Source organism: Lethenteron reissneri, chromosome 21 (genome assembly GCF_015708825.2).
Source record: "Lethenteron reissneri isolate LAM-NWPU_2019-01 chromosome 21, ASM1570882v1, whole genome shotgun sequence".
In the NCBI taxonomy this organism is placed as follows: domain Eukaryota; kingdom Metazoa; phylum Chordata; class Hyperoartia; order Petromyzontiformes; family Petromyzontidae; genus Lethenteron; species Lethenteron reissneri.
In genome coordinates this window covers 12,217,638-12,241,314 of record NC_083799.1, presented here as the reverse complement: position 1 = coordinate 12,241,314, position 23,677 = coordinate 12,217,638, and the positions used below count along the sequence as shown (strand labels likewise).

Here is a 23,677-nt window from a genome sequence, read left to right as displayed (position 1 = left end):
CCGCTGGCTCATGTCGGGGGTTCATCATGGAGATGGAGCCACGGGGGTCGGCTCATGTGTGGGTGCTGGGTGGATGGTTACAGCGTGGGACCGTGTGGGTTGGCGACGGCCTTCATCTAGCAGTGGATTTGTTGACGGCCGCTGCTGATGACGACGACGATGATGATTATGATGGTTGATGGCCGTCGTTGAAAGCTGGGTAGGTAGGGGGTGTGGTGCTCTGCAGCCTGGAGATGAAGCCATGCGCTGAGGAATTGGAAGCTGCCGAAGGAGTTTGTTTTAGATACGTTTCACTTTCGTCCTGTTATTGCATCGACGGCTAAATTTAAGGAAGAATCTGATGGCGGTGGAAGTGAGGGGGGGCGGGGGTGTTTGGGATGTGTGAACGTGACGTTTGAGGAAGAGGTGGCCCACGGCCCTTGCGAGTTGAGCAGTGGCTTAGTAACGACGTTATCAGCTCGGGAGGGGGGGGGTTCGGCAATCTGTCAGATGGGGCCGCGATATTTTATTCGTCTTGCACGGTCGCACCGAGGCTATGATTTATCGCGACGACTCTTGCCTAATCGCATCATTATGCTCACGGTCGTGAACATTTAACGCTGTGGGGGCGCTCCGTCTTCGGAGAACGCAGCCGCTGCAGCTCAGGAGTAGCTCTTGGCAATATAATTGACATGATAATTGTTTTTTTTACCCTTTTATCTGGCAACAAAACTGACACCTTTTTTTGCGAGGAGTCATGTTTGCATAGACCACAATACCTGCAGTCATAATGCAAACAAAAACACAACTCTGATAATGTATGCACTGTCCTTGAAGTTGATTGGTCCACACCCGAGACAGCTTTCCTTAGAGCCTAGTCTCACGTGGGTTGGACCAGATGACGCCAAAAGGCGCACAACTCAAAGACAATGCACCATCAGAGTATGAGAGCTCGGGGTAAGCATTTACACCATTGGTACCTCATTTGCCAGTAAAAAAAAATATGATAATTGTTTTTTTACCCTTTTATCTGGCAACAAAACTGACAACCTTTTTTTACGAGGAGTCAAAAGGTGTCAGTTTTGTTGCCAGATAAAAGGGTAAAAAACCAATTATATATTTTTTTACTGGCAAATGAGGTACCAATGGTGAATATAATTGACGTGTATCTAATCAAATAAATATCCCAAAAACGGAGCTCTACGTCGAATGTTCTTTTACTCTCGCTACAGAGTGGTTGTCAAGGGGGCCCCAACTCATAGCTTTGACCAGCGGGTGGGGGGGCCAAGGCTCTCCCTACCCTCACGCTCGTTACACTGCTGGAGTCGAGTCAAACTCAATGTGGCTCTCTGCTCGCTCAAACAACATTCTGATGGGTTTCGGATATTTCGGCAGCTCCTGGGCCAGTTGAGGGAAATTCCACGCTCCTATGGTGGGACCCTGCCTTGATTTTTATGAAATGATCACTGTTGGCTTGGTACAAAATTGTGTTCATTGTAGTGTATGGCCTCGGTGGGCTGTGGATTGCAGAAATAGCTACGGACTCTTGACTGTCTGTGCTGAGCTTTGCTTGATCTGCACGTATTCTGTGACCTGTCCGTGCCATGTGAACTGTGCATGGGACTTCTGGCAAAAATTATCCCCCAGTAGAGCCTTAACAGTGTTGGGGCAAGTGATTGTTAGCGAGCACCAAATGAAAGACCTCAACAACAACCGAAATTCGCCACCAAGTGGTGGTGACATCACCATGGTGCTTGTGCCAGGCTATGGTCATTTTAAGGCCACAAAGTGTCGAATGCCTGCTGGCAGGAGGTCACCGGACAGACCCAGGTGCCATGTGATGACTGAGATGACTGACCAATGCACCACCTGTGCCCCCTAGCCGCCCGGCGCTCCGCTCGTTGTGAGTATCGCTCCTCTGCCTTCTATTGTTGTAGGAGGGCGGCTACCTCCAACTGCCCAGTAGCATCCTTCACGAGCCTCATCCACAGAGGCCGATCTTGACACCACTGGTACTGGTCACGTGACTTTCACGCAGTACGAGACCTCTGAGGCCACGTGAGCCATGCACGTGCCGCGTGACGTGCACCGTGCGTGACCTCTCGCGCCCTCTGTGACCTCTAGCGCACTCCGTAACCTCTTGCGCTCCCCTTGACCGCTCGCTCTGTCTCCGCGCAGGACTGGCGTTTGTGGCGGTCGGGGCATCCGGGCGGGGTGCGTCGCGCTTCGCCAGGGACGTGAGCCCCCTGCCCAACGCGGCGTCGGCATCGCAGCCGTTGAGCACCGGAGTCAACGACGTGGACGACGACAACGACGACCCCTGGGGTGGCGAGAGTCAGGACGGCGCCGATAACGGCACCGCTCACTTTGAGGTACTGGACATGTGGGGTGGGGTGGGGGAAGAGCTTTTTTAGCTCATCGGATACCTCCTGATATCAAATATTGCGATTTGTTTTTTTATTTCTGTATGGCGGCCGCTCGGACCCTTGCGACAGAAGCGCCGCCGATGGTAAACAATGTGGTTTCCAAGAGTGACCAGCGGGCACGGACAAATTACTTTACACGCGCAGTGTCTGTTAGTTTTTTTTAATTCGCTTGCAGTTACTCGCAGCCAGTTGATTTACCTCACAATTGGTTAAAATATCGATGTTCGTTATTCATACTTTTTTTTCTCAACTGTGTCGGGTCAAGCAAGAAGGGGGGGAGGGGATACATACTCGGTTGAAATAAAATTCAACAAGAGGGGTACGGTAGTTGCCAATAAGTAATATAAAAAAATACTTTTTTTAAATCTCGCTTTAATCAAATGTACCGTACTAGTAATAGCAGAACTCCACGACTCCAGGAAGTGGCCCCGAGGCTTGCCATAACATAAGGGGCCGTGGTGATTTACAGCCAACGTGAGTTGAGCGTGGACAATTAGAGCCAAGGCGAAACATAACATATAACAAAGATGGTTTAAAAATATTTATTTTTTATTTTTAATGATAGAATATAGTATTGTCATCGGTAAGACATGAGTATACGAAGTTTGCAGTCGATACCACATTGGGAAGTGTTAAAATTGAGTTACAAGATTTGAGGATACAACAACAACGACAACAACAGCGAGTTTAATAAAAGCGTGTACAAAACCACTGATGAAGGGCTGATTTGTGAAATAGATTGTTACCTGGGCATGGTGCGTCAAACATTGAGCCCTACTTCTTATGGGAAAAAAACCCGTCTGCTTAAATTGATGAGGAGGGCACAGTTTGCTCGAATAAAAACGCCACTGTGTCGGATGTACCTGGGCAAGCAAACATTGGAATCCGCGCTAGCCAGGCGATGGTGCCATTTTAGTTTTGTGGTGTGCGTTGAACCGTCGACCACCATGAATGAACCAGATTTTGTTTTAAACCGTAGACAATTGCCTTCCAATTGGACAAGCCACCGCATTACCATTTGGATCATTTTGCAATGTTCCCTGCGAGTTGGCTTAATTTTTTAGAACTGCTCATTCCGTGAACTCAAAACCGAGCTTGCGTGGTTTTAACGGTGAAATTCTGATGGGGAGGTGGTGGGGAGCCTTGGCTTGGCAGTCCCTGAGGATGACGGATTAAGAGCCTTTTTATCGTCATTGCTATTAGCATGCCCCCTTGCCTGCTCATTGTCACTTACCACAAGCATGGGATTTCATTAACAATGAAACGTTGCAATGCTGCTCCTTTTAATGCAGCTGCTAGAAAAGAAAACTGCAAACTCGTTAAGTAACAAAAACAACCTGTGGATTATTCGGTGATGGGAATCGCAGTCGGGGTAGAATAGAACCTGCATTTAACAGGCGGCGTATTGTGACCTGCGTTCATTTCAGTTTGGTGACACAGCGCCGCTGCCTGGCACAGGCAAAACCACTCGTCCAAGTGGGGATTTTTTATTTTTAATGAGAAATTCATTTTTTTTTGCTTTAAGCTGAACATATGTTAAGTTGAAACAGCAGGAAATGCTTTCCTTGTCTTTGTACAGTCTGCAGAGCTCAAACACACATGCCTTTTTTGGGGGAGGGGTGTGGGGGGGGGGAGCGAGGCCTCGGCAAAAGGCTCAGGAAGGCTCGCGACCCGAACTCGGAGCCAAGAGAAACAGAGATGTTTGTACTGCTGGGACTGAAACCCCAATATTATGGACGTTTCAACACATTCCTCGGCTCTACATTACGTGTTTATGCGTGGCGTTTTTTTAGATGTGTAGTGATCGTGGCAATATTTATGAGCTTATAAATAGTAAACACTGCAGGCATGAAATGCGTGGATTATATTCCGCTTTCTTTTTTTACGCTGAATAACTACATTTATTTCGGTTCTTGTTTTTTGGGGTTTAAATTGGAAGTCTAAAGATTCTTGTAATAATTATGTGTTTGCCGTGCGTTTTAATGACATTGACTCTCAAGCGAACATTAACAAGCCCTTCTGAAGCCTAATTTTTCCATGTACCCGTGTGAGTGGAGACCGTTTAAATCGAACTCTGTAGTGTTGGGTGGAGCGGTGGCACAGTGCTTTACACACCACAGTACCTTGCCGATCTCAGCAAGGAGAATATCAAAGTTCATTTATTAGGTATAGCCCTGTGAGCCATTCGGCTCTTGAATTGGGTGCAACTGCAACAAACAAAAACATGAATGAGAAAACATCTTAAAGTGACAATGTGCAAACAGAAAATCCAAGAAAAGACAGCAAAATATTGCAGAAAAAGCACCGTACACCAACACTGTGCAAAAATCCCAGTGGGATGCAAGTCAAACAACAACAACAACAACCACAAGACAACTTAGATTAAGGCCATCAGTCTAACTCTGTACTACAACAAACAAACATGGCCAAACCAATACACTTTTCGAAAATCACCAAAATAAAGCCATAAAAGCAATGAAACAGTGGTCATAGGAACTGTGACCGAATTTTCACAATAAACGATGTGAACAACATGTACTACCAAACTCTGCAGCCATAGCTGGCTGCATGAAGTCACTCCACAATAGTAGGAGCATCAGTCGGAGTATGAACCATCGCGTGAACTCCGGTCATCCTCGCAGCGGCTTTTGGCTGGCCATCGGACAAAGACGGTCACTGCATCGCACTCTTTCAGATACACTTCCGTGGCCGCCTGGAATGCTTTTCCTTCTAATATTTGGAAACCTTTGTCCTTGGCGTGCTTGGCTATGTACAGTGGTGAGAGTTTTAATAAAATACGCACACATACATACAATGGCGCAATGAACTTTGGCGAGCCGAGTTAAATTTTGGGCCACAGCTAACATTGTGGGGGAGGGGAAGCCTTCATCCGGCAGAAGATTGAAAATTTTCCATACATTAAGCGGTCACTCGAAGCGACCTCAAAAGCAGTTTTCAGTGATATCCTCCTATTCCTCCTACCTGCAAATGCCCTTAGCACGTGGGTCGATGGTGTTGCTCTACAAGAGCTCCGAAAGTACTTGTAAGCAATGTTCTTTTTTCATTTACTAGGTAGGAACCACTGGGCTATATAACTCTATTTCAGAAGCGACCTGGCTACAAATCATAACGCAACAAAGTAGATTATCATGCGGAAATTCACAGCCGCCAAATGCTCTAAGCGCATGTCGATTCTAAATGTGGAGGGGAAAAACCGGAGGACCTGGAGGACCCGGAGAAAAATCCACGCGACCACGGGGGAGAGACATGCAAATGCCAAACATACAGCAGGCGTCAGGGTTGGGATCAAACCCACGACCTCCTGCGTACCAGGCGAGGCAGTTAACATCTCGCCACCTAATGTAACCTTCACCCTGCACCGCGATGCCCATCACCAACAAGTCAGGTGAAATTTTACGAATATTACGCAAAAAATTATTTGAGAGCAGGGCTGTTTGCGCAATTGATATGAAAAAAACCCACCGCTCGTTCCGCTCAAGCCAGCAGGCCCTGAGCTAGCGCAGTTGTGCGTGTGGCGACGCCAGCTGGAACGCCACGCGATGCGCAACAGATCCGTCCGTGCGCAGCTGCGTCCCACGCCACTCGTAGCGCCCGATCCTGCTGCGTTGAAAACGGGATTTTGTTTCCGTCGCTTAGATCGTCGGTCGAACGACGCGGCGATTTGAAATGACGACTGCCCGAGGGAAAGGGTGTATCTGCCCGTGGCTGTGGCCAGGTCATCAGCAATTCGCATCATCTGGGTTAACTCAGAATCCTCCCAGCCATGGAAGCTCTCGTCGCCACAGCTGATACACTCAGTCCAGCCACTATGGTACTAGCCCTACCTCTCGCCAGCTACCCATACTAGTGCCCTACCCTTAGCCACAGGTCCACACAGGCGGGAACAATAATCCACTTGCTGCACTGCCATCTAAAACACTGCACTTTCCCTGCCCCCCCCCTCCCTCGACCGCCACCTCCAGAGTGGTGGATCGCTGGCCCCGCGCCCCGGTGGAAAATCACCGCTTGGGCGAAAAATCCTCCACGCCGCCAGTGCTCATGTGCCGCGCAGAGCGTTGGGTTAAAAAGTGTGTGGCGAACAGCCACCGCAGCCCCCGCTCCCCCCCCCCCACCCCACCGGCGGGATCTCGCAGCCAACCTCGATGGCGTTGCGTGCGTCCGGTTTTCGCACAGAAGGCCGCCTTGTCTCCCACGGTCCGGGACGTCGCTTCTCGAGCGCCACCACCGTCGCCGCGGCCGCGGTGGCTTGCACAGGAAGCGTGGCTGCGTTGTAAAGTATTTGAAAAATGCCGAGGGTTTCACCACCCAGGAATTTTAAGCCTCGTGCCAATGAACGGATGAATGGAGGAATGATGGACGTTTTATTTATTATTATTCTGTGCAAACGCCCCCGTGCGTGGACAGGACAACCACAGCTACTACACTTCGCGAACCTACCGGCTCGCCGACCCGCGCGGCCGCGAGCTCTGGGTCAACATCGACAAGATGCAGAACCAACACGTGCGCGTGCACGGCATCCTCTCCAACACGCACCGGCAGGCCGCGGTGAGGCGCACGCATCGTAGTGATTTGGCGCACTGCGCTACGAATCCAGCGACAAGGAGTTTGATTCCCAATCACGACCAATAACAGTGACGTGTGTTTGTGTGTTCCGTGGCGCGTGTTCCCATCAGCGGGTGAACCTGTCATTCCCGTTCCTCTTCTACGGACACCACTTGGAGGAGGTGACCATCGCAACTGGAGGTGAGCCCATGACCCACCTCCCCAAGCGACCCCCGCCCATTGTTTGTAGACGCTAATACCCAGCGGGCTCTTGTGCGTTGCGTGTACACTTACAGGCCGTTTCGTTAATCCACTCCTGGATGAGGATGTAGCGGGCCTCGGAAGGTGGGTGGGGGGGTGCTATTTAACTGCGGAGCGTAGTATATTTCAACAATGGATCTCCCTGCGCACTCCCCACAATGTAGGCACGCAGCCCACAGGGCCAGCTTGATGCGCGGGTGGGTGGGTGGTCGCCCATCCCAAAGCAACTCTCCAGGCTCAATGCCGCTCTGCTTCTGAGGTCTGATAGAGCGGGCATATTGCGGGTGAGGCTCAAGTGGGCTTCTTGCCTGGGCATCGGTCTCTCGCCACGAAGGGGCAGCTCATAATGGATTATAATAATAATAATAATTTAATGCTATTAGGATTCACGCCATTTTTCATTAAGCAAGGCTATTACGGGGGGCCAGGTGGGCGCTGTGTATCACAGGCTGCAGTAGATCCACGGTAGGGGCAAACGTCTCCATGCGTAAATTCCAATTCCGTAAGTTGCAGGCAAATTTTTCAAATTCACGCACCTCCAATTTGGCACGGTTGGCTACAAACGGTGCTAAAGAAATTCTACATGCATACAAATTTTGACCACGACGCTGGCGCGGGAATCTCTTAACGCCCACCGAGTGAAGCGGGCGTAGTTAACGATGGTAACCGGTGCGGCCTACTGCTGGATTAGAACCGCGAACCTGCGGCGCAAGTGCCGAACGCTTGCCGCCCGGGGCCGCATCACCGGCGGCCCCCCCCCTTCCCCGTGATATTAGGAAGCCTCTGGGAGCTATGCACTTTAAAATCGTCGATGGAATTTATTTATTTCGAACTGCTTTTTGTGTTTAGTTTGTTGTCCTTTCCCCCCACCCACCCCGCACCTCCGATTGGCACCGCTGGTTACGTACGGTGTGAAAGGTTCTACATACATACATACATGGACCCAGTGGCCTGGTAAAGGCTGGGAGGGAAAGAGGAAGTTCTGCGGGGTGGGGGAGTTGGGGGGGGGGGGTGAATTTATGCGCTCGTTGCGACCTGTCAAAGCGTGTTAGACTCCCTGCGCAGGTCAGCGTGTCAGGTCAGCGTGTCACCGCGAGCGCCCGCTGTGCGTACGTGGGCACACGTGCAAGCGGAGCGAGAAAACAAAACCCAGCGCCACCCCACCGCGGGGGCGACGTCTGGTGCCCTGGTTCACGGCAGCAGCGGAAAGCGGTCACAGGCTGAACACACGTATTACTAAGCACAACTAGATAACAGATGCCAGTACTAACCCTACTGCTGATGCCACCTCCGGAGTTACCCCAAGGCCCCCCTTTCTCACGATTCGTTCTCTCCAGTTGTATTTGTTTCCACTTTTTTTTCCCACTTTTTCCACTTTTTTTTTCTTTGGCCAAATTGAGCAACAACAAAATGTGAGAAAAACATTATTGTGATTGGATTGTGATTGGTGCAGTCGTCTGACTGTGCTGGGACCATGGGTTCACTCCACTGGGGGGGGGGAGTCCCTTGTGAGTTCTGTGGTTTATGGCGCAGTAGGATTACCACATTTCAGTGGTGAGGGTGGCCAAAAAAATGGCCAACTATATACGATAGCAGGGTCACTGTTATAGCAGCTTTTCTGATGAAAAGGTCAAAGAAGATGTTGGAATACGTTTGAGTATTTTAGTTTTGTATATGAAACGTCGAGAGGGTATGTGCTGGGTACTGCCCATGCTGGAGACTAGTGGCATTTGCAGTCCCGGGTGATACTGACCACAATCCCCTTTAGTGTTTGTGGGCGAAATAAACCCCAGTATATTACCCTGTGGCAGAGGTGGGACAAAGTCATTGTTATGCAAGTCCAAGTCGAGTCTGAAGTCATCAAATTCATGACTCGAGTCTGACTCGAGTCCAAGTCACATGACTCGAGTCCACACCAGCCTGTGGTATAGCTTACAGCACTGGGTTAATGTTTAGCTCTGAGGTCATGAAAGTAAACATCGGGTTTCTGTTCTCTGGCTGAAGTGTTTGAGTGGGTAAATAAACAGTTTGTTTTTATTGCCCTTCAAATTTGGGCAAAGCAAATACTTGAGTAAACTTTTTTTCCCACCCCTGGGAGCCACCCTTCATTGCTCTTCAGCAGTGGCCGCGAGCTAACAAAATCTCGCTACTCGTCATTAGTAGACGGTTTTGTAAGTCGCCAAGCTGGCATGGATAACCAGCATGTACCATCACTTCCGTTGGCCGCGCCATCACCTGCATCCTTGTGAGCGGTGTGGTGACTGGACTGGAGGGGAGGGGCGGGGGAACAGATTTGTCAACCCACCCGCCCAATCCTGGGTCTGTCAAATAGCTGCCAATCCTGCCGTGCCTGTCACTCCGTGAGACTTGGGAAGAGGAGGCCATATGCATGGAGGTTTCCCGCAGACCCCCTGCGTCAACCTCCGGCCGTGTGTGTAATACTTTGCGTGTCTAGCGCTCGGTGTATTTGGTGCCAAGGTAGCGAGATGTTAACTACCTCGCCTGGTATACAAGAGCTCATGGGTTCGATTCCATCCCTGACGCCTCTATATTTAGAGTTTACATGTTTCTCTCCCTGTGGTTGCGTTGAAATTTCCTCCTGGGTTCCTCCATATTTAGAAACTTTCATTTAGAGTATTTTGCTGCTGTAAATTCACACAAGCCACTTCTTTGAGCTATCATTTGTGGCCAGGTCGCTTCTGAAATAGCCAATGAGCTCAGTGGGCCTTACTGGACGACAATTAACATTAGTAGCGGGTGATATCTTAACTGGTCCTGTCTACCCCCCCACCAATATGACCAACTCGCTGTGAGCAGCGCCACTCTAACCATTGTGGCCTTCGTCCAGTCATGGATTGACAGAGGGCTGGGACTCGTACAGTCCGGAGATGTCACACGACGCTTGTCGAAATATGTCGGCGTCGGTATTTTACCGCTCCTCCGCGTGTCAGCGGTCGAGGTGAGCTGTCCTTAATGCTCACGTCCACCCGTCCGGCAGGGTTCATCTACACGGGGGAGGTGATCCACCGCATGCTGACGGCCACCCAGTACATCGCGCCGCTCATGGCCAACTTTGACCCCAGCATCTCCAAGGAGTCCACCGTGCGATACTTCGACAACGGTGAGGGCGCGGGGAACGGACGCGCGGCGCTGCGGCGTCGCAAAGGCGGCACGAGTGGCCGCCACCACCGCCAACGCTTGCTCGCTTTCTCGGGCGATCATTTGTGTGACATCGAAATCCAACCGCAGAGTGGTTTCCACGACGAGTGTTCATGTTGAACAGGACCCGCATTATTTATACGCAGTGCCCTTGTTTATATAACAGCTGCCAACTGAGCAGCATTTGTTTAAGGATGCTGACTGCTGATTGAGGCCCGGAAGGTCGAAACCGGTCCAGAGTCTGCTGGACGACAGGGGGGGCTCAGGAAGCCACACAAATTCGCCTGTTTTCTCAAAGTTTGTGGGGATTAATATCCATTTTCTATACTTTTGAGGCATAAGCAATTACGAAATAACACTTACTACCCAGGAACAACAATTGTGTTACATCGTGTTATTCTCCGGGCCCTCCATTTTTACCCTCCAAATTTAGAATCGACATGCGATTAGAATATTTGATAAGCCACTTCGTTGAGCTTTCATTTGTGGCCAGGTTGCTTCTGTGAACCTTACCTGGTAAAATAAAAAAATAGTTTTCAACAGTATTTAACGTCTCGCCACCAGGGCGCCAACGCGTTAGCACACGAACAGCAGGCTCGGTACCGAGGATGCGGCCAGTGCTGGTGTCGAGTGAACACTTCAGTTGCAGTCCAACGCCTCTAGCCCGTGATGATGGAGTTGGTTTCATTTGCCCCCCACCTCCGCCAACCTCCACAGTGCGATGCTGCCGCTGTTTCCCCCTACGTCCATTACCACCTTTTCTGTGTTGCGGGATATCATTCTGTGTGCCCCTCCCCCCTAATGCCACCCTTCCTCCCCCTCACCCCAATCCTATCTACCTCTCCATGCATCTCTCCAACCATCCAACCCACTCATCACTCTCAGTCTCTCTCTCTCTCTCTCCGTCTCTCTCGCCACTCTCATTAATTCGTTCACGTGTTCACCCGTGCACCCGCTCATTCAACGCTTTATTTATGGAGTGCCCACCGCAGACTCCCGTCCCCGACGCTCTTTGTCTCTTTGTGTCGCACGGAGCCGGGCAAAAGAGCGGGTTCCGTCAAACGCACGGCCGTCGCGAGCGTTCGGGCTGCAGTTCTCTCTCTCTGTGGATGAGTGTGCAGTTGAAACAACTGTTTAACGAGATGCAGGAATTTGCTTGGTGAATCAGAAAGAATAGAGAAATGCATTGTCCCAAATAATTTCGAGATGTCTCAATGTCGGCTACCTCCCGGCGGTGGCAGTAGGCAAATGCTGCCGTCAGCGTTACTCCGCATGGCAGGGTGGGTGGGAAAGGGGGTTCGGGGGCCAGGAGGGCCAGCTGTAAAATCGTCAAATTTGGTCACTGTTGTTGAGTGTTTTGCTTGCTCCCTCCCCGCCTTGTCGTGCATCTTCGGGCGAGTGCAGGCACGGCACTCGTGGTGCAGTGGGACCGCGTGCACCTGCACGACAACCCCGGCGCTGGCAGCTTCACTTTCCAGGCCGCGCTGCACAGCGACGGCCGCATCGTCTTCGCCTACAAGGACGTATGTCCACCCTCCGTCCCACCGTCCGTCTTGCTGTCTGTCCGTCCACCCTCCGTCCCACCCTCCGACCCACCCTCTGTCCCACCGTCAGCCCGTCTGTCGTGTTGTGCCATTGTCGATGTGTCTCATCACAGGCCGGTGTCTGCACGTCTTACGTCCGTTTCTGTACATCTCTTTCTGCTTGTCCGTTGGGTTGCTTTGTCGTAGCGTCCATGTGTATAGGTTTTCAGTGTGTCTTTGTCCAGCTGTCATTGAATATATATATATATATATCAGTGTCTGTCAACACATGTTTGCCATTGTCCGTATGCCCTGTTTGTTTGGTTGTCTGTCTAAGTATCTTTTGTTATTTTGCATCTGTCGGCATTTACGTCTGTCTGCCCGTGTCTTCCAGTCTATATCCTGTGTGTTTGTCCGGTAACCCATCTGCCTGCACTGTGTCTATGGGCAGTCTGCACGGTCTGTCTGTCTTTAAAATAATTGGCAAACCCTCTGCAATGTTATGACCCGACCAGTGCTGCCCCCTGCTGTGTTGAAAAGAGTTCATGTGGGGTCATTGTGGGATAATGACCCTTTTGGGATCATGACAAAACAGTTGTAAAAACGATAGCTCATACATTGCTTCAGCAATTAAATTGGACTGCTTTCAGTCACGTGACCTCTCTGATACTGAGGAGGGTTGCAGTGCCCCGCAAGACCTCTGGAGTCTGCAGCTCCTGACACCCACAAGCCATTTCTTCTCCCAAGTTCATCCTGCTCTGGCTATTCTATGCTTTGGTTCTCCCTGCTATGACCAGGCCTGCCCCTATCGCAACCGCCTACCCACATCACTACCACAACCCCTAACCGTAATCCCAAACCTACTGTAACCACTACCACCTGTTTTGCACAACCACACCACCACTTTTAATAACAACCCTAACTGTTTATTTCAACCACCATCATAAGTATAATTGTTGTGAATCGCCTTTTGAATGAGGCGCTGATACGATGAGGAATTTAAACAGCCACTCGACTCTCCTTCCCCTCCCCAGATCCCAGTCCCAGTCACGAGGATCAAGGGAGACAACCACCCGGTGAAGGTCGGCCTGTCGGACGCCTTCATGGTGGTGGAGAGTCTCGGCGCACTGCCCAGTACGTCCCCCAAGCGTGGGGTTCGCTATCGTCAAAGGAATCGTGCATCATTAAATTCCTGATTTGGTAGGGGAGGGGATGGGCGACTGCACATTTCGCCTTAATGTGCTGATGGCGACGAATGCCCGTTATCCATTTGTCAATCCACGGCTGGATGAGGGATTTCCGGGTTGGGGGGGGGGACATAGACAGGAATGGAGGAGCACTGCACTCTATGGAGGGACTCTTCACCTGATTACACCAATGGTACAGTCCGGTGAAATAAAATTGGTTTCCAAAATTTTTTTTTAATTAAAATGAACACTTATGTTGTGATTACTGCCACTGGAAACTCGTCAGATGTGGTGCCCGTGGTGAGCGCCGAGCGTTTTTAAAGGTCGCACTCGTCAAACACGAAGCGCTTGCCTCAAATGAACCACAATACCTTGCTGTAGATTTGAAGCTTTCGTGACTGCAAGGATTCATACTCTTAGGTTTTTTCGGTAAAGTCACGGAAGCTTGTGTTGCCTCCGAAACGTCGTGATTTTTATTTTATTTTACTTTTATTAATTTTAATGTTTTACCTACGTCACTTTACCGAAATGAATACCTTACTGGTCTCGTTAGGGAGCATAAACCATCGAGCGATCTACGGTCATCCTCGCAGCAGCGGCTTTTTGCTGACCATCGTACAAAGACGGTCACCGCATCGCACGCTTTCAGATGCGCTTCTTCGGCCGCGTGGAACGCTCTCTCCCTTCCGATATTAGGAAGCCACTGGAGCTGTGCACTTTTAAATAATTTAGATTCCAAACTAATTTCTCCAACTGATATGTGTTTAGTTTGTCTTGCAGCCCCTGCAACTCCGATTAGCATGGTTGGCTACGTACGGTGGTGCGAAAGAAGTTCAACACGTACGTATGCGTGTGCGCTGTGTCCCCAGTTCTGCGGCGCCGGACGATCTACGAGTACCACCGCGTGGAGCTCGAGGTGGTGAAGGTGACCAACCTGACCGTCATCGAGATGGCGCCACTCCCCAGTGAGTGCTCTCCCTCCATCCTCCACTCTTCAGTCCCCATCCCGCGTTCTTGGCAGTGACACGTGCACCTGTCTCCCAAGCTACAGGGCATTGTGGGTAAAATTGTATTAACCAAAAACTCAACTATTTTATTTTACCAGGTAAGGCCCACTGAGCTATATGGTTATTTTTCAGAAGTGACCTGGTCACAAATATAATGATAGTACAATGAAGGGACCTATGTGGGAATTTATAGCAGCCAAATAGTCTAAACGCGTGGTGTTGATTCTAAATGTGAAGGGAAAAACCGGAGGACCCGGAGAAAAATCCACGCGACCACGGTGAGAGACACGCAAACTCCAAATTTACAGGCATCCGGGTTGGGATTGAACCCACGACCTCCTACATACCAGGCGATGTAGTTAACATCTCACCACCACGCTGCCCTAATGTGGCCAAGCGGTAGCGTGTTCGGGACTTGTAGCAGACGTTCGCAGTTCGATCTCCGGTCGTCGCCCTGGTTAATACTGCGGATGTATTCACCATAAAAACCACACGCCGTCCACTTCATGCCGGTGTCATGGTTCAAATGTGCCCAATTGGGGAAAAATGACTCGTTAGATATTGAATTAGGTAAACCACATCGCAAGATTGTCCCCTTACTGGCATACTTTACTCGTCTGTCCGTGTGTACGGTGCGAGCGAGCCCATCGTCTCTGCTGCAGTGGCGATATCGTCCATCTTCCCGCACATGACGCCGCGGGTTCCCAGTGTCGGGTTGCAACTTGAAATTCGAAACTTGGACGGTTAAAAAAAGATACCACTCACCGCCACCATTTACCCCCACCCCTCACCCCACAGCGTGCCTGCAGTACACCAGCTGCAAGGGCTGCCTGACCGCCCAGACCAGCTTCAACTGCAGCTGGTGTGGTCACCTCCAGAGGTGAGCTTGCTCCACTGCTGGATGACCCCCACCACCGCTGGCACCACCATGCCGTGCGAGTCCTTGGGACGCCTGCTGTATATTTGGAGTTTGCGTGTTCTCCCTGTGGTCGCGTGGATTTTTATCCGGGCCCTCGGTTTTTTTCATCCACATTTTAGAAACATGCATTTAGTATATTTCGCTATGAATTTCCACATGATAAGCCACTTCGTTGAGCTGTCATTTGTGGCCAGGTCACTTCTGCAAAAGAGCTAAATAGCTCAGTGGGCCTTACCTGATAAAATAAAGAATAGTTTTTTGCGAGTTAGTTAATCGTGTGGATAACGGATCGCAGTCGACGTTGCTGAGATTCTACATCATGTTACTCAATGCGGTTTTTAGTATTAACTTGCATTTGTAAGGTGCAGTTCATCTGTAGATCCCAATAAAATTTTTACTAATTGAAGCTAAATTGCATCTGACCGGGGAAAAATGATAAAATGTAGCATTGGCTGCCACGTCGCGAACTTCTCTGTAGCAGATTGCGTGGGGTTTCAGAATCTTTATTTATCCTGGAGAAATCCACAGATGTCCCGGGTTTACTTTTCTTTGCATCTTTGTGGTGCGGTTGGTTGGCTCCTGATTGGAAGGTTGCGAGTTCAACTCCTCGCCCCAGGGTTCACTCAACGCTCCTTTCTCCTCCTCCTCCTCGTCGTCGTCCATCTGGGTCGCGAGAACGAGTGACAGTGCTGTTGCAAGTCGGCCGCCGCGGCTGTGTCCTGCTATGAGGAATGTGAAACTTCCACCACCGTCTCCAGGGGGCTATAAACAGGAGACGAGCCTCTTCTCGCTGCCGCCTCCTGTGAGGGGCTCGAGAAGTCTGCCTCGGATATCCAAGCCAAGTGACCGCTGCGCCCTGCGCTTGTAGAAACCAGTGCCACCGGCTGTGGGCCCGCTAGCGACTCCACGGGTTGCAGGAAAACAACATTCCGAGCTCCTGTGTTGTGGGATGCCTGGATGGAGAAGCGGGCCAGGGATGGGGGTCAGCGGGTGCAAGAAGGGGAGGGGGGATGCGGGCGGGTGGGGAAGGGATGCGGGGGGGGGGTTGGGTGGGGTTGGGGGGGGATGGTGTCAGATGCCAGCTGATCCGGGCGTTCGCTGTCGTTGCAGGTGCTCCAGTGGGTTTGACCGCCACCGTCAGGACTGGATTGACAACGGCTGTCTGCAGGAGGTGCCGTCCAACTATTCTTTTCTTCTGCTGTGCCCACAGTCTGGAACTCCCCTTGCCCCAGCTATCCGTGCTATCGACTCTTTCTCCCTGTTCAAGTCCAGGCTCTCAAGGGCTTTTTTTTAGTGATACATAGGCCCACTGTTTCTATAGAGTGGCGCGTGCATGTAAAACGCCCTCCAAATCCACTGTTGATTGATGAAACAATGAGAATATGCTTTACCCATCCTGTGAATGGAACGGGAGGTGTTAGGATGTTCAAACACAAAATAGATACATTTTGCAAGGTATCAAACAAACATGATCTTCTAATGTATGCACATGAGGCTGCCTTGTCTAACCACCGGTGTTTGCACCGTTTCATCGTTTGGCGTTCTCTGGTCTAAGACGATGCACGTATCAGAGCATTTATAGCTCTGGTTGAGCAGGACTACACATTAGTTGCCGGTTGCTGTGGTGGATGCATCGCCCACAGATGCCACTGGGGGGAGGGCGGGGGAGCGGTTTCTTATCGCATCGCACGGTGGGGAGGTGCAGCAGCGGCTTGGAAAGTCAGGAGGTCCTGCAATGACCCCTGTCGATAATTATCAGACCAGTTGCCACAAAAGACAGCTCAACGGAAGTGGCTTATCGTGTCGAAATTTATAGCGGTAGCCAAATACTGTTAAGTGCACATCGGTTCTAAATGTCGAGGGAAAAATCAGAGGCCCCGGAGAGAAAAATTCACGTGACCACGGGGAGACGCACACAACAGGCGTCACGGTCCGGATCGAGCCCACGACCTCCTGTACACCAGGCGAGATAATTAACATCTCGCCCACCCGGGTGTTCCACCGACCGTGCCGGGTGACCGGGAATCCGCGTCTTCCGTGTACGTCCACCACGTGTGACGACCGCGCTCGTGTCGTGTGTGCGCTCCGCGCAGTTACGCGAGGAACAGTGCGAGGAGGAGGAGGCGGCGGGGGGAGCAGCCGGGAACTCGAGCGACGTTTCGCCCTCGGGGCCATCTGCGCGGCAGAGCACCCAGGCCAGCTCCACCGCGGTCTCCACCGCCAAAACGGCGACCACCAGCTTCGGTCCCAGAGGTAACGCGGCCGCTCCGTGATGGCCGACCCACTATTGCGCCTCCTGGACCAGCTGGACCAGCGACGAGCAGTAGAAGTCCGTTGGTTGATGTTGATTCTTAATGCCCAGTCGCGAGATATTAGCTACTTTGTCTGGTATACAAGAGGTCGATCCTGAAAAAGAGCTACTTTCTCAGTGGGCCATACCTGGTAAAATAAAAGTTTTAGTCTACTTCACTATCATACCGGTTTGTTAGATAAAATTTGATTTAATACACTTGTTTACCCAAACATATTAAAGCCTCTATTTCAGAAGGATCTTAAGTTATCTCGGTAGATGGCTGTGTTACTGCTGTGCGTGATCCCTAATTGAGAAATTTGTGGGTAACTCATCTTCTAGGTTCTTTCGGTAAAGTCACGTAGAATGGAAATAATAAAATAATAAAAATAAAACATAATAAAATAGTTCTCACGACGTTTCGGCCACAACGCAAGCAGCCGTCCTCAGGTGGAGAACAGGTCTACGTGACTTTACCGAAAGAACCAAGAAGATGAATCCCTGCAGTCACGAAAGCTTTAAATCGAAATTGTGGGTAACTTTCGATGTTTGGACCATGACGCTCGCACACAACAAAGGCCTACTCTTGCGAATGGCTCCATGGGATATTTAACGTCCAGCATTTGATCTCTTTTTGGCCGACACCAGCGAACACTTCAATTATGGAAGCGAACCGGAGAACCCGGAGGGAACCCACGTAGGACATCGGGAGAGAACATTCAAACTCCGCACTCATGCCGGGTGTCAAACTCGGTCCCTTTCTTGTCGTTAGACAATTGTCACCAGTCTGCTTGCCCTCTGTGAAACCCCCACCTCCTGTGCCTGTCCGTCCTGTGGTCTGCTCTATTTCAGATGAAGGCAGCATGTCTCTGCATCTGAAGAAGTCTGCCAGTAAGTGCTTCTCTTGTTTGGCGAGTTGGAATGGGACGACAAAGGTGGAGTCTGAGATGGGCGCACACCTGTGGTGCAAGCGCTTTAGAGACGAGGGGTTGGTGTAGCACGGAGGGATTTGTGAAACTCCCAAAATGGGGTTGTGGCCCACCTGCCCTAGAGCGAGTTAATTCTTGTCAGCCCGGTCGCATATCGCTACACAACACAATTGATGAACAGCTGAACAGGAAAAAAATCCAACTCTTGAGAATGAACACGAGTTCGGTGTTCACTTTATGGCCACCAAACAACTACTGTCTCTACGTCACTAGGCCATGTAACGAGAATGTGAGACCCTGATCTATCCACGACTGGATGAAGGCCCTCCCCAAGCCGCGTCGCCGCCTCTCGCGATGCAGCGATCCGCCGGCTCGTGCACACGGGGGGGCCCGCCCAACCCGTCGCTCCGTAGGCACAGCGGGATGTCCCCTCGTCCGCCGCTAACTAAAACAAAACTTTTTATTTTACGAGGTGAAGCCCACTGAGCCATGAAGCTTTTTCAGAATAGATCTGGGCACCAATGATGGCTAAACGAAGTGGCTTATCACGTGGACATTTATAGCAGACAAATCGATTCTAAATGTTGAGGGAAAGAACCAGAGGACCCAGATAGAAATCCACGCTTCCATGAAGGAGAGGCACAAACTCCATAGAGGCACCGGGGTCGGGATCGAACCCACGAGCTCCTGAATACCGAGGCGAGGTAGTGAACCTCTCGCCACCGTGTACCTCCTCCTCCCCCCTAGTGGAGAGCTACTCGCACTCCCCGTCGCTCTACGTGGGCTCCGTGCTGGGCTCGCTGCTCGCCGTGCTCATCCTGACGGCGCTGTCGCTCATCGTCCTCTACGTCTACCGGCACCCCACGTCGCCCGTCGGCCTCTTCATCATCGAGGTGAGGCTCGTCCGAGGCGGCCGCCACTCGCCCCGATGGTCCCGCTGAGGCTACACGGGGTGGGGATCTCTGTGCGTCTGTGTGCGCGTCTGTGTGCGCGTCTGTGTGCGCGTCTGTGTGCGCGTCTGTGTGCGTGTCTGCGGCGCTCGCGGTAGCCCAGCGGGTTGGCGCTACGAACCCGTCCACCCGAGGTTCGATTCCTGCTCACGGCCAACACCAGTGACGGTTATCTGAAGTGGTCATGTGCCTCCCCTAGGTCGAGTCGACCTCAAATGAGTACCTGGTGCTGTGTAAACTTCACTACTGGGGATACAAAGGCGGCCGTGCGTTGTAGGCCACCCAGCCCCTTCGTAGGCCGTGCCAGCCTTAATAGGTGCTCGCAAACAGCACTTATCCTCAACAGTCTGTTCAGGATATGGGGGGGGGGGGGTGCGGATCTATGTCTTTGTTCGGTGTGGTATTCGCGCTGCAGTGGAGGCAAATTTTGCATGGAACCCCTCCCCCACCCCCGCTCCCCCCCCCACCCAATAATTCAAAATCGTGCTTAATCTGTGCAGCGGCTGTGCGACCGCGTTGACGCGTGTGTGTGTGTGTGCTCTGGTGTTGCGCGTTGCGTTTGTGTGCAGCACCGGCCCAGCCGCTGGCCGTCGATGCGATTCCGCCGCGGCTCGGGCCACCCGTCCTACGCCGAGGTGGAGTCTGTGAGCCTCGAGAAGGACTGCTTCGTCGAGTCGTAACGCACGCCCGCCACCCTACTAGGGAGGAGGGGGGCGGTGAGGGGGGGGGGGGCACGGTGGGAGGGTGGCGTGGCGGGACGGTGTCCGTGGAGGAGGAGGAGGAGGGGGTAAGGCAGCGTTTTAAAAAGCTTCCAGTCCTTGCGACCGGCCACGGTCCGTCATTTCCACCTTTGCCCGTTCCCGCAGTTTAAAAAAATAAAATTGACATTCAGTTGGTTCACGCCGCACGCGCCTGACGCTTGAGGGAACTCGTGCCCCTTGATGTTAAAGAGCCGATTCAAATTCACACCGAGATATTTTGCGTGAGTGTGTGTGGCGCCCCTTGCCACGTAGAGGGTGCCGGTTCATGTGAACATCGCCAAACCTAAGTCGCATGGGGACGTGTTGAACAATCATCTGGCGTGTGCGGCGCGTCACAAATACATTTCGATTCGGGATGGAGGAGAGGTGGGGAAAAGTCTGAAAGGCCCATGGTGGTGGGACAAGGCGAGAGTGGGAAAGGCTGGGCGGGGGTTGAGGGGGGGGGATAGGGGTGGTGGAGGGGGGGTTGGAGGGGGGGGATGCGTCTGTGATTAGCATGCTCTGTCCACTGCTGGGTGGATGTGAGCCCGGGATTGATGCATGGCTGTCTTGGGTGATCGCCCTGCTAATGGATTTAATGGTTCCCGCCGGATGGGGTATCCTTTGCCGTGTCGCCGAGCGGTTCGGTCCGACGCGTCGGTCGCTCCCGCAGGATGCACTGCGCGAGGCTTCGCACGCAGAGCCAGCGCGCCGTGTCTGTCGCTTTGCCTGCTGGGGGAGAGCATGGGGGCGTGCTCGCTCTGCACGGGAAGCGAGGCGCGAGTTGGCACGGAACGACGCTACGTGTACGGCACACCGGCAAGCGTTCACCTGCACCCCGAGCGCAGATGTGTGCACACGCACGGAGCATAAAGTTGAGAGCACGCGCGCACGAACACGCAGCACACGTTTTTGCACAGGTTCACAATCACAGTTTGTACCGATTTGAGCACGGTGTGGATTTGAACGCCGCACGGATTGAACACGACTTGGAATTGCACGGCACTTGGGTGCGGGGCACAAGCACACGTTTTACATGCATTCGTCGACTCCGTGTTGACTGCGCCGTGGCTCGGGAGGAACGCGTGCCGCTCGCTCGCCCGCCCGCGCGGAGAGGAGTGCAGCAGCAGACGCTGCTGCTTGTGGGGATGGATGGCGCTGCCGACGCTCGCTTGGTGTGGGAAGTGCCTTGTTTGTTTTTTTGCCGACGGCCCAAGCGGTCGCCCCGTCCGTTTACGGACGCGCGCCTTACCTTGTCGTTAGAGGAGTATTGACGGGGATTTTTTTATTTTACACATGCCGTGATGGACTGATGGGTTTTTATAACGAACAAAACGACAACAAAAACGATTGCGTAAACGTCATCGTTGAGTGTAAAATTAAAGTGTGGTGCATTCCATGGCAGTCGTTTGATTCGACTGTGGTTAAGGACTACAATATTTTTTTGGGGGGGGAGGGGAGCGGGTTGGTTTCGTCTGTAACCCCCTCCCTCTTGTCCATGCACTCGCGCGTCAATGCGTTTTTTTAAGGAGGGTGGCATCGCACTCCCATGGAGAGGGGAAAAGGATGTACAAATTTAGACGGTGTAGATTTTAACAGTGAGAAGGACTGATTGACGTTGCTTTTTAACCACGTGTTACTGACTTTTCAGAGTTGTGAAGTTCGTTCGAGGGAGATATTTTAAACGGTACTTTAACCGCCATGCTTTGGTTTAAAATGTTTTAACATTTTCACGGTTGTTCGAATGAATTGAATATCGGCTCGGGGCGGGTTGTAAGGTACATGGCGAGGATGATTGGGGAGACGTGGTTTATTTTGTAAGGCTCTGCTTCGCCACGCGTGTTTTTACGTGGCGTTTTAAACGTTTTTAACTGTTCATTCTTTGCTTTATGCAGTACCGAAGATTCCCGTTTAGTCGTTCCACATGGTACGATGGGGGTAAGGGCTTGGACAATGCAGTGTCGTTCTTTACACATGTATATATTCTTGTAAACAACCTGGCTGTAAATAAAGATTTTACTCTCCCTGTCGCAACACAAACCGAACTCAAATCGTGTTTTGTCCCAGCGGTCCGTGTGTGTGCGTGCGTGTGTGTGTGATGGGGAGCGGTGGTGTAACGATTAGCACGCTGCGCTATGAACCCGGCGATCCGGGTTCGATTCCCGCTCACGGCCAACACCAGTGACGATTATCTGAACCGGTCCTGGGCCTCCCCTAGGACGACTCGGCATCAAATGAGTACCTGGTGCGATGTGTAAACATCGCCGCTAGGGAGTCAAAGGCGGTCGGGCGTGGTGCTGGCCTCCACCCCTTCGTGTACCGTTGCGGCCTTCATAGGTGCTCGCTAACAGCACTTGCTCCTACAGTCTGCTAAGGCTATATGGGGGGTCTTTGTATGTGTGTGTGTATATGGAACGGTGTCGCAGCGGCTGCTGCTGTGCAACAAACTCAGCAACCCCAGTTCGATTCCTGCTCACCGCAATGCACGGTGACGATTTTCTGAACCGGTCCTGGCCCCCCCCCCTAGGTCGACTCGGCCTCAAATGAGTACATGGTGGGATGTGTAAACATCAGCACTGGGGAAAGAAAGGCGGCCAGGCATGGTGCTGGCCACCCCTCCCCTCGTGCCCCATGCCCCAGCCTTCATAGGCACTGTTCGCTAACAGCACTTGCTCCAACAGTCTTAAGGCTATTAAGGGGATCTTTGGCTTTGCTTCTGGGTCTGATTCATGACGTCCGTGTCAAATAGCGTGTGGTGAAGACGCGATTGTTGTTTGTGCTGCGTGTATCGGTTTTGCGTTTCTGCTGGTGTAGCATCTTAGCCACACTAAGCGGGTGTTAGTGTGGGGAATATTTAAAAACTTGGCGACAATTCTGTGTTTCTCACTTGAGCATGCTTAAGTTTCCTGTAAAGGTGATCTTTCATTATAGGAGTGTAGATATATATATATATTTAAATCAAGAAATGGCACTGAAGATGGGTGAACTCAACCTGGCAATGCTCTGTGAGAGAACAGTCGGTGGCACTCTGAAGTCTGCTGGGGTGGTTCTCAGGATAAAGTGGACCGACGGCCACGATCGAGATGAAGGCTGCACCACTTCCACTCGGCGCAGGGAGATGCAGGGCCGTATTGTCCAATAGGCACAGTCGGTTTTCCTAGACCTAGGGCAGGGGTCGGCAACCTACGGCTCCGGAGCCGCATGCGGCTCTTTACGGGCTGCTTCTTGACGATATGTACGTATGTACATAGATGCATTGCGGCTCTTGAAATACTGAATTTTGTACCGAATTGGAAAGAAATGGCTCTTCTTGTTATTTTGGTTGCCGACCCCTGACCTAGGGCATACGACAACTGAAGGGCCTACAAAAAAAATGGTAGCATGGTTTTTTTGTTTTGTTTCTATGATACATTTTAAGCTTAAACGAAAGTAAAGCAATATGGCGCTCGCCATGCAGTCATCTTGTCAGAACATTGCAATTATTGATGGAAATGAATGGCATGATTCTAAAGTTGTGTCATCCGATGTGGTGATCATTGTAAAAAATATAGTTTAAATTTTCGCTTATATTTTTTCAGCTGACTTTTTTTTTTTCAAATTAAATCTGCTTATCTGCGGCATACCATGCACTCCCATCGAACGCGGGCACAGACTAAGCAATGAACGTATCGGTAACGACATCTGTCCAGCGAGTGACGGTGGCGGTAGTAACATGGGCAGTACCAACTGAAGGTCCGTGAAACA

The 23,677-nt window shown here is 51.5% G+C and overlaps 1 protein-coding gene across 1 annotated transcript in view; it reads left to right on the top strand.

The window, feature by feature from the left end:
• Positions 1-21,973, top strand: part of LOC133345246 (plexin domain-containing protein 2-like) — a 44,066-nt gene extending 22,093 nt beyond the window's left edge. The window contains exons 2-14 of the mRNA XM_061555838.1: positions 2,158-2,351; positions 6,831-6,971; positions 7,100-7,169; positions 10,228-10,350; positions 11,793-11,911; positions 12,946-13,045; positions 13,968-14,063; positions 14,904-14,985; positions 16,135-16,195; positions 17,118-17,277; positions 18,167-18,205; positions 18,991-19,136; positions 19,763-21,973. Of these exons, the coding sequence (XP_061411822.1) occupies positions 2,158-2,351; positions 6,831-6,971; positions 7,100-7,169; positions 10,228-10,350; positions 11,793-11,911; positions 12,946-13,045; positions 13,968-14,063; positions 14,904-14,985; positions 16,135-16,195; positions 17,118-17,277; positions 18,167-18,205; positions 18,991-19,136; positions 19,763-19,873 (1,442 nt within the window). The 3' untranslated portion in view covers positions 19,874-21,973. The remainder of the gene's footprint in view (positions 1-2,157; positions 2,352-6,830; positions 6,972-7,099; positions 7,170-10,227; positions 10,351-11,792; positions 11,912-12,945; positions 13,046-13,967; positions 14,064-14,903; positions 14,986-16,134; positions 16,196-17,117; positions 17,278-18,166; positions 18,206-18,990; positions 19,137-19,762) is intronic.
• Positions 21,974-23,677: the final 1,704 nt, after the last annotated feature.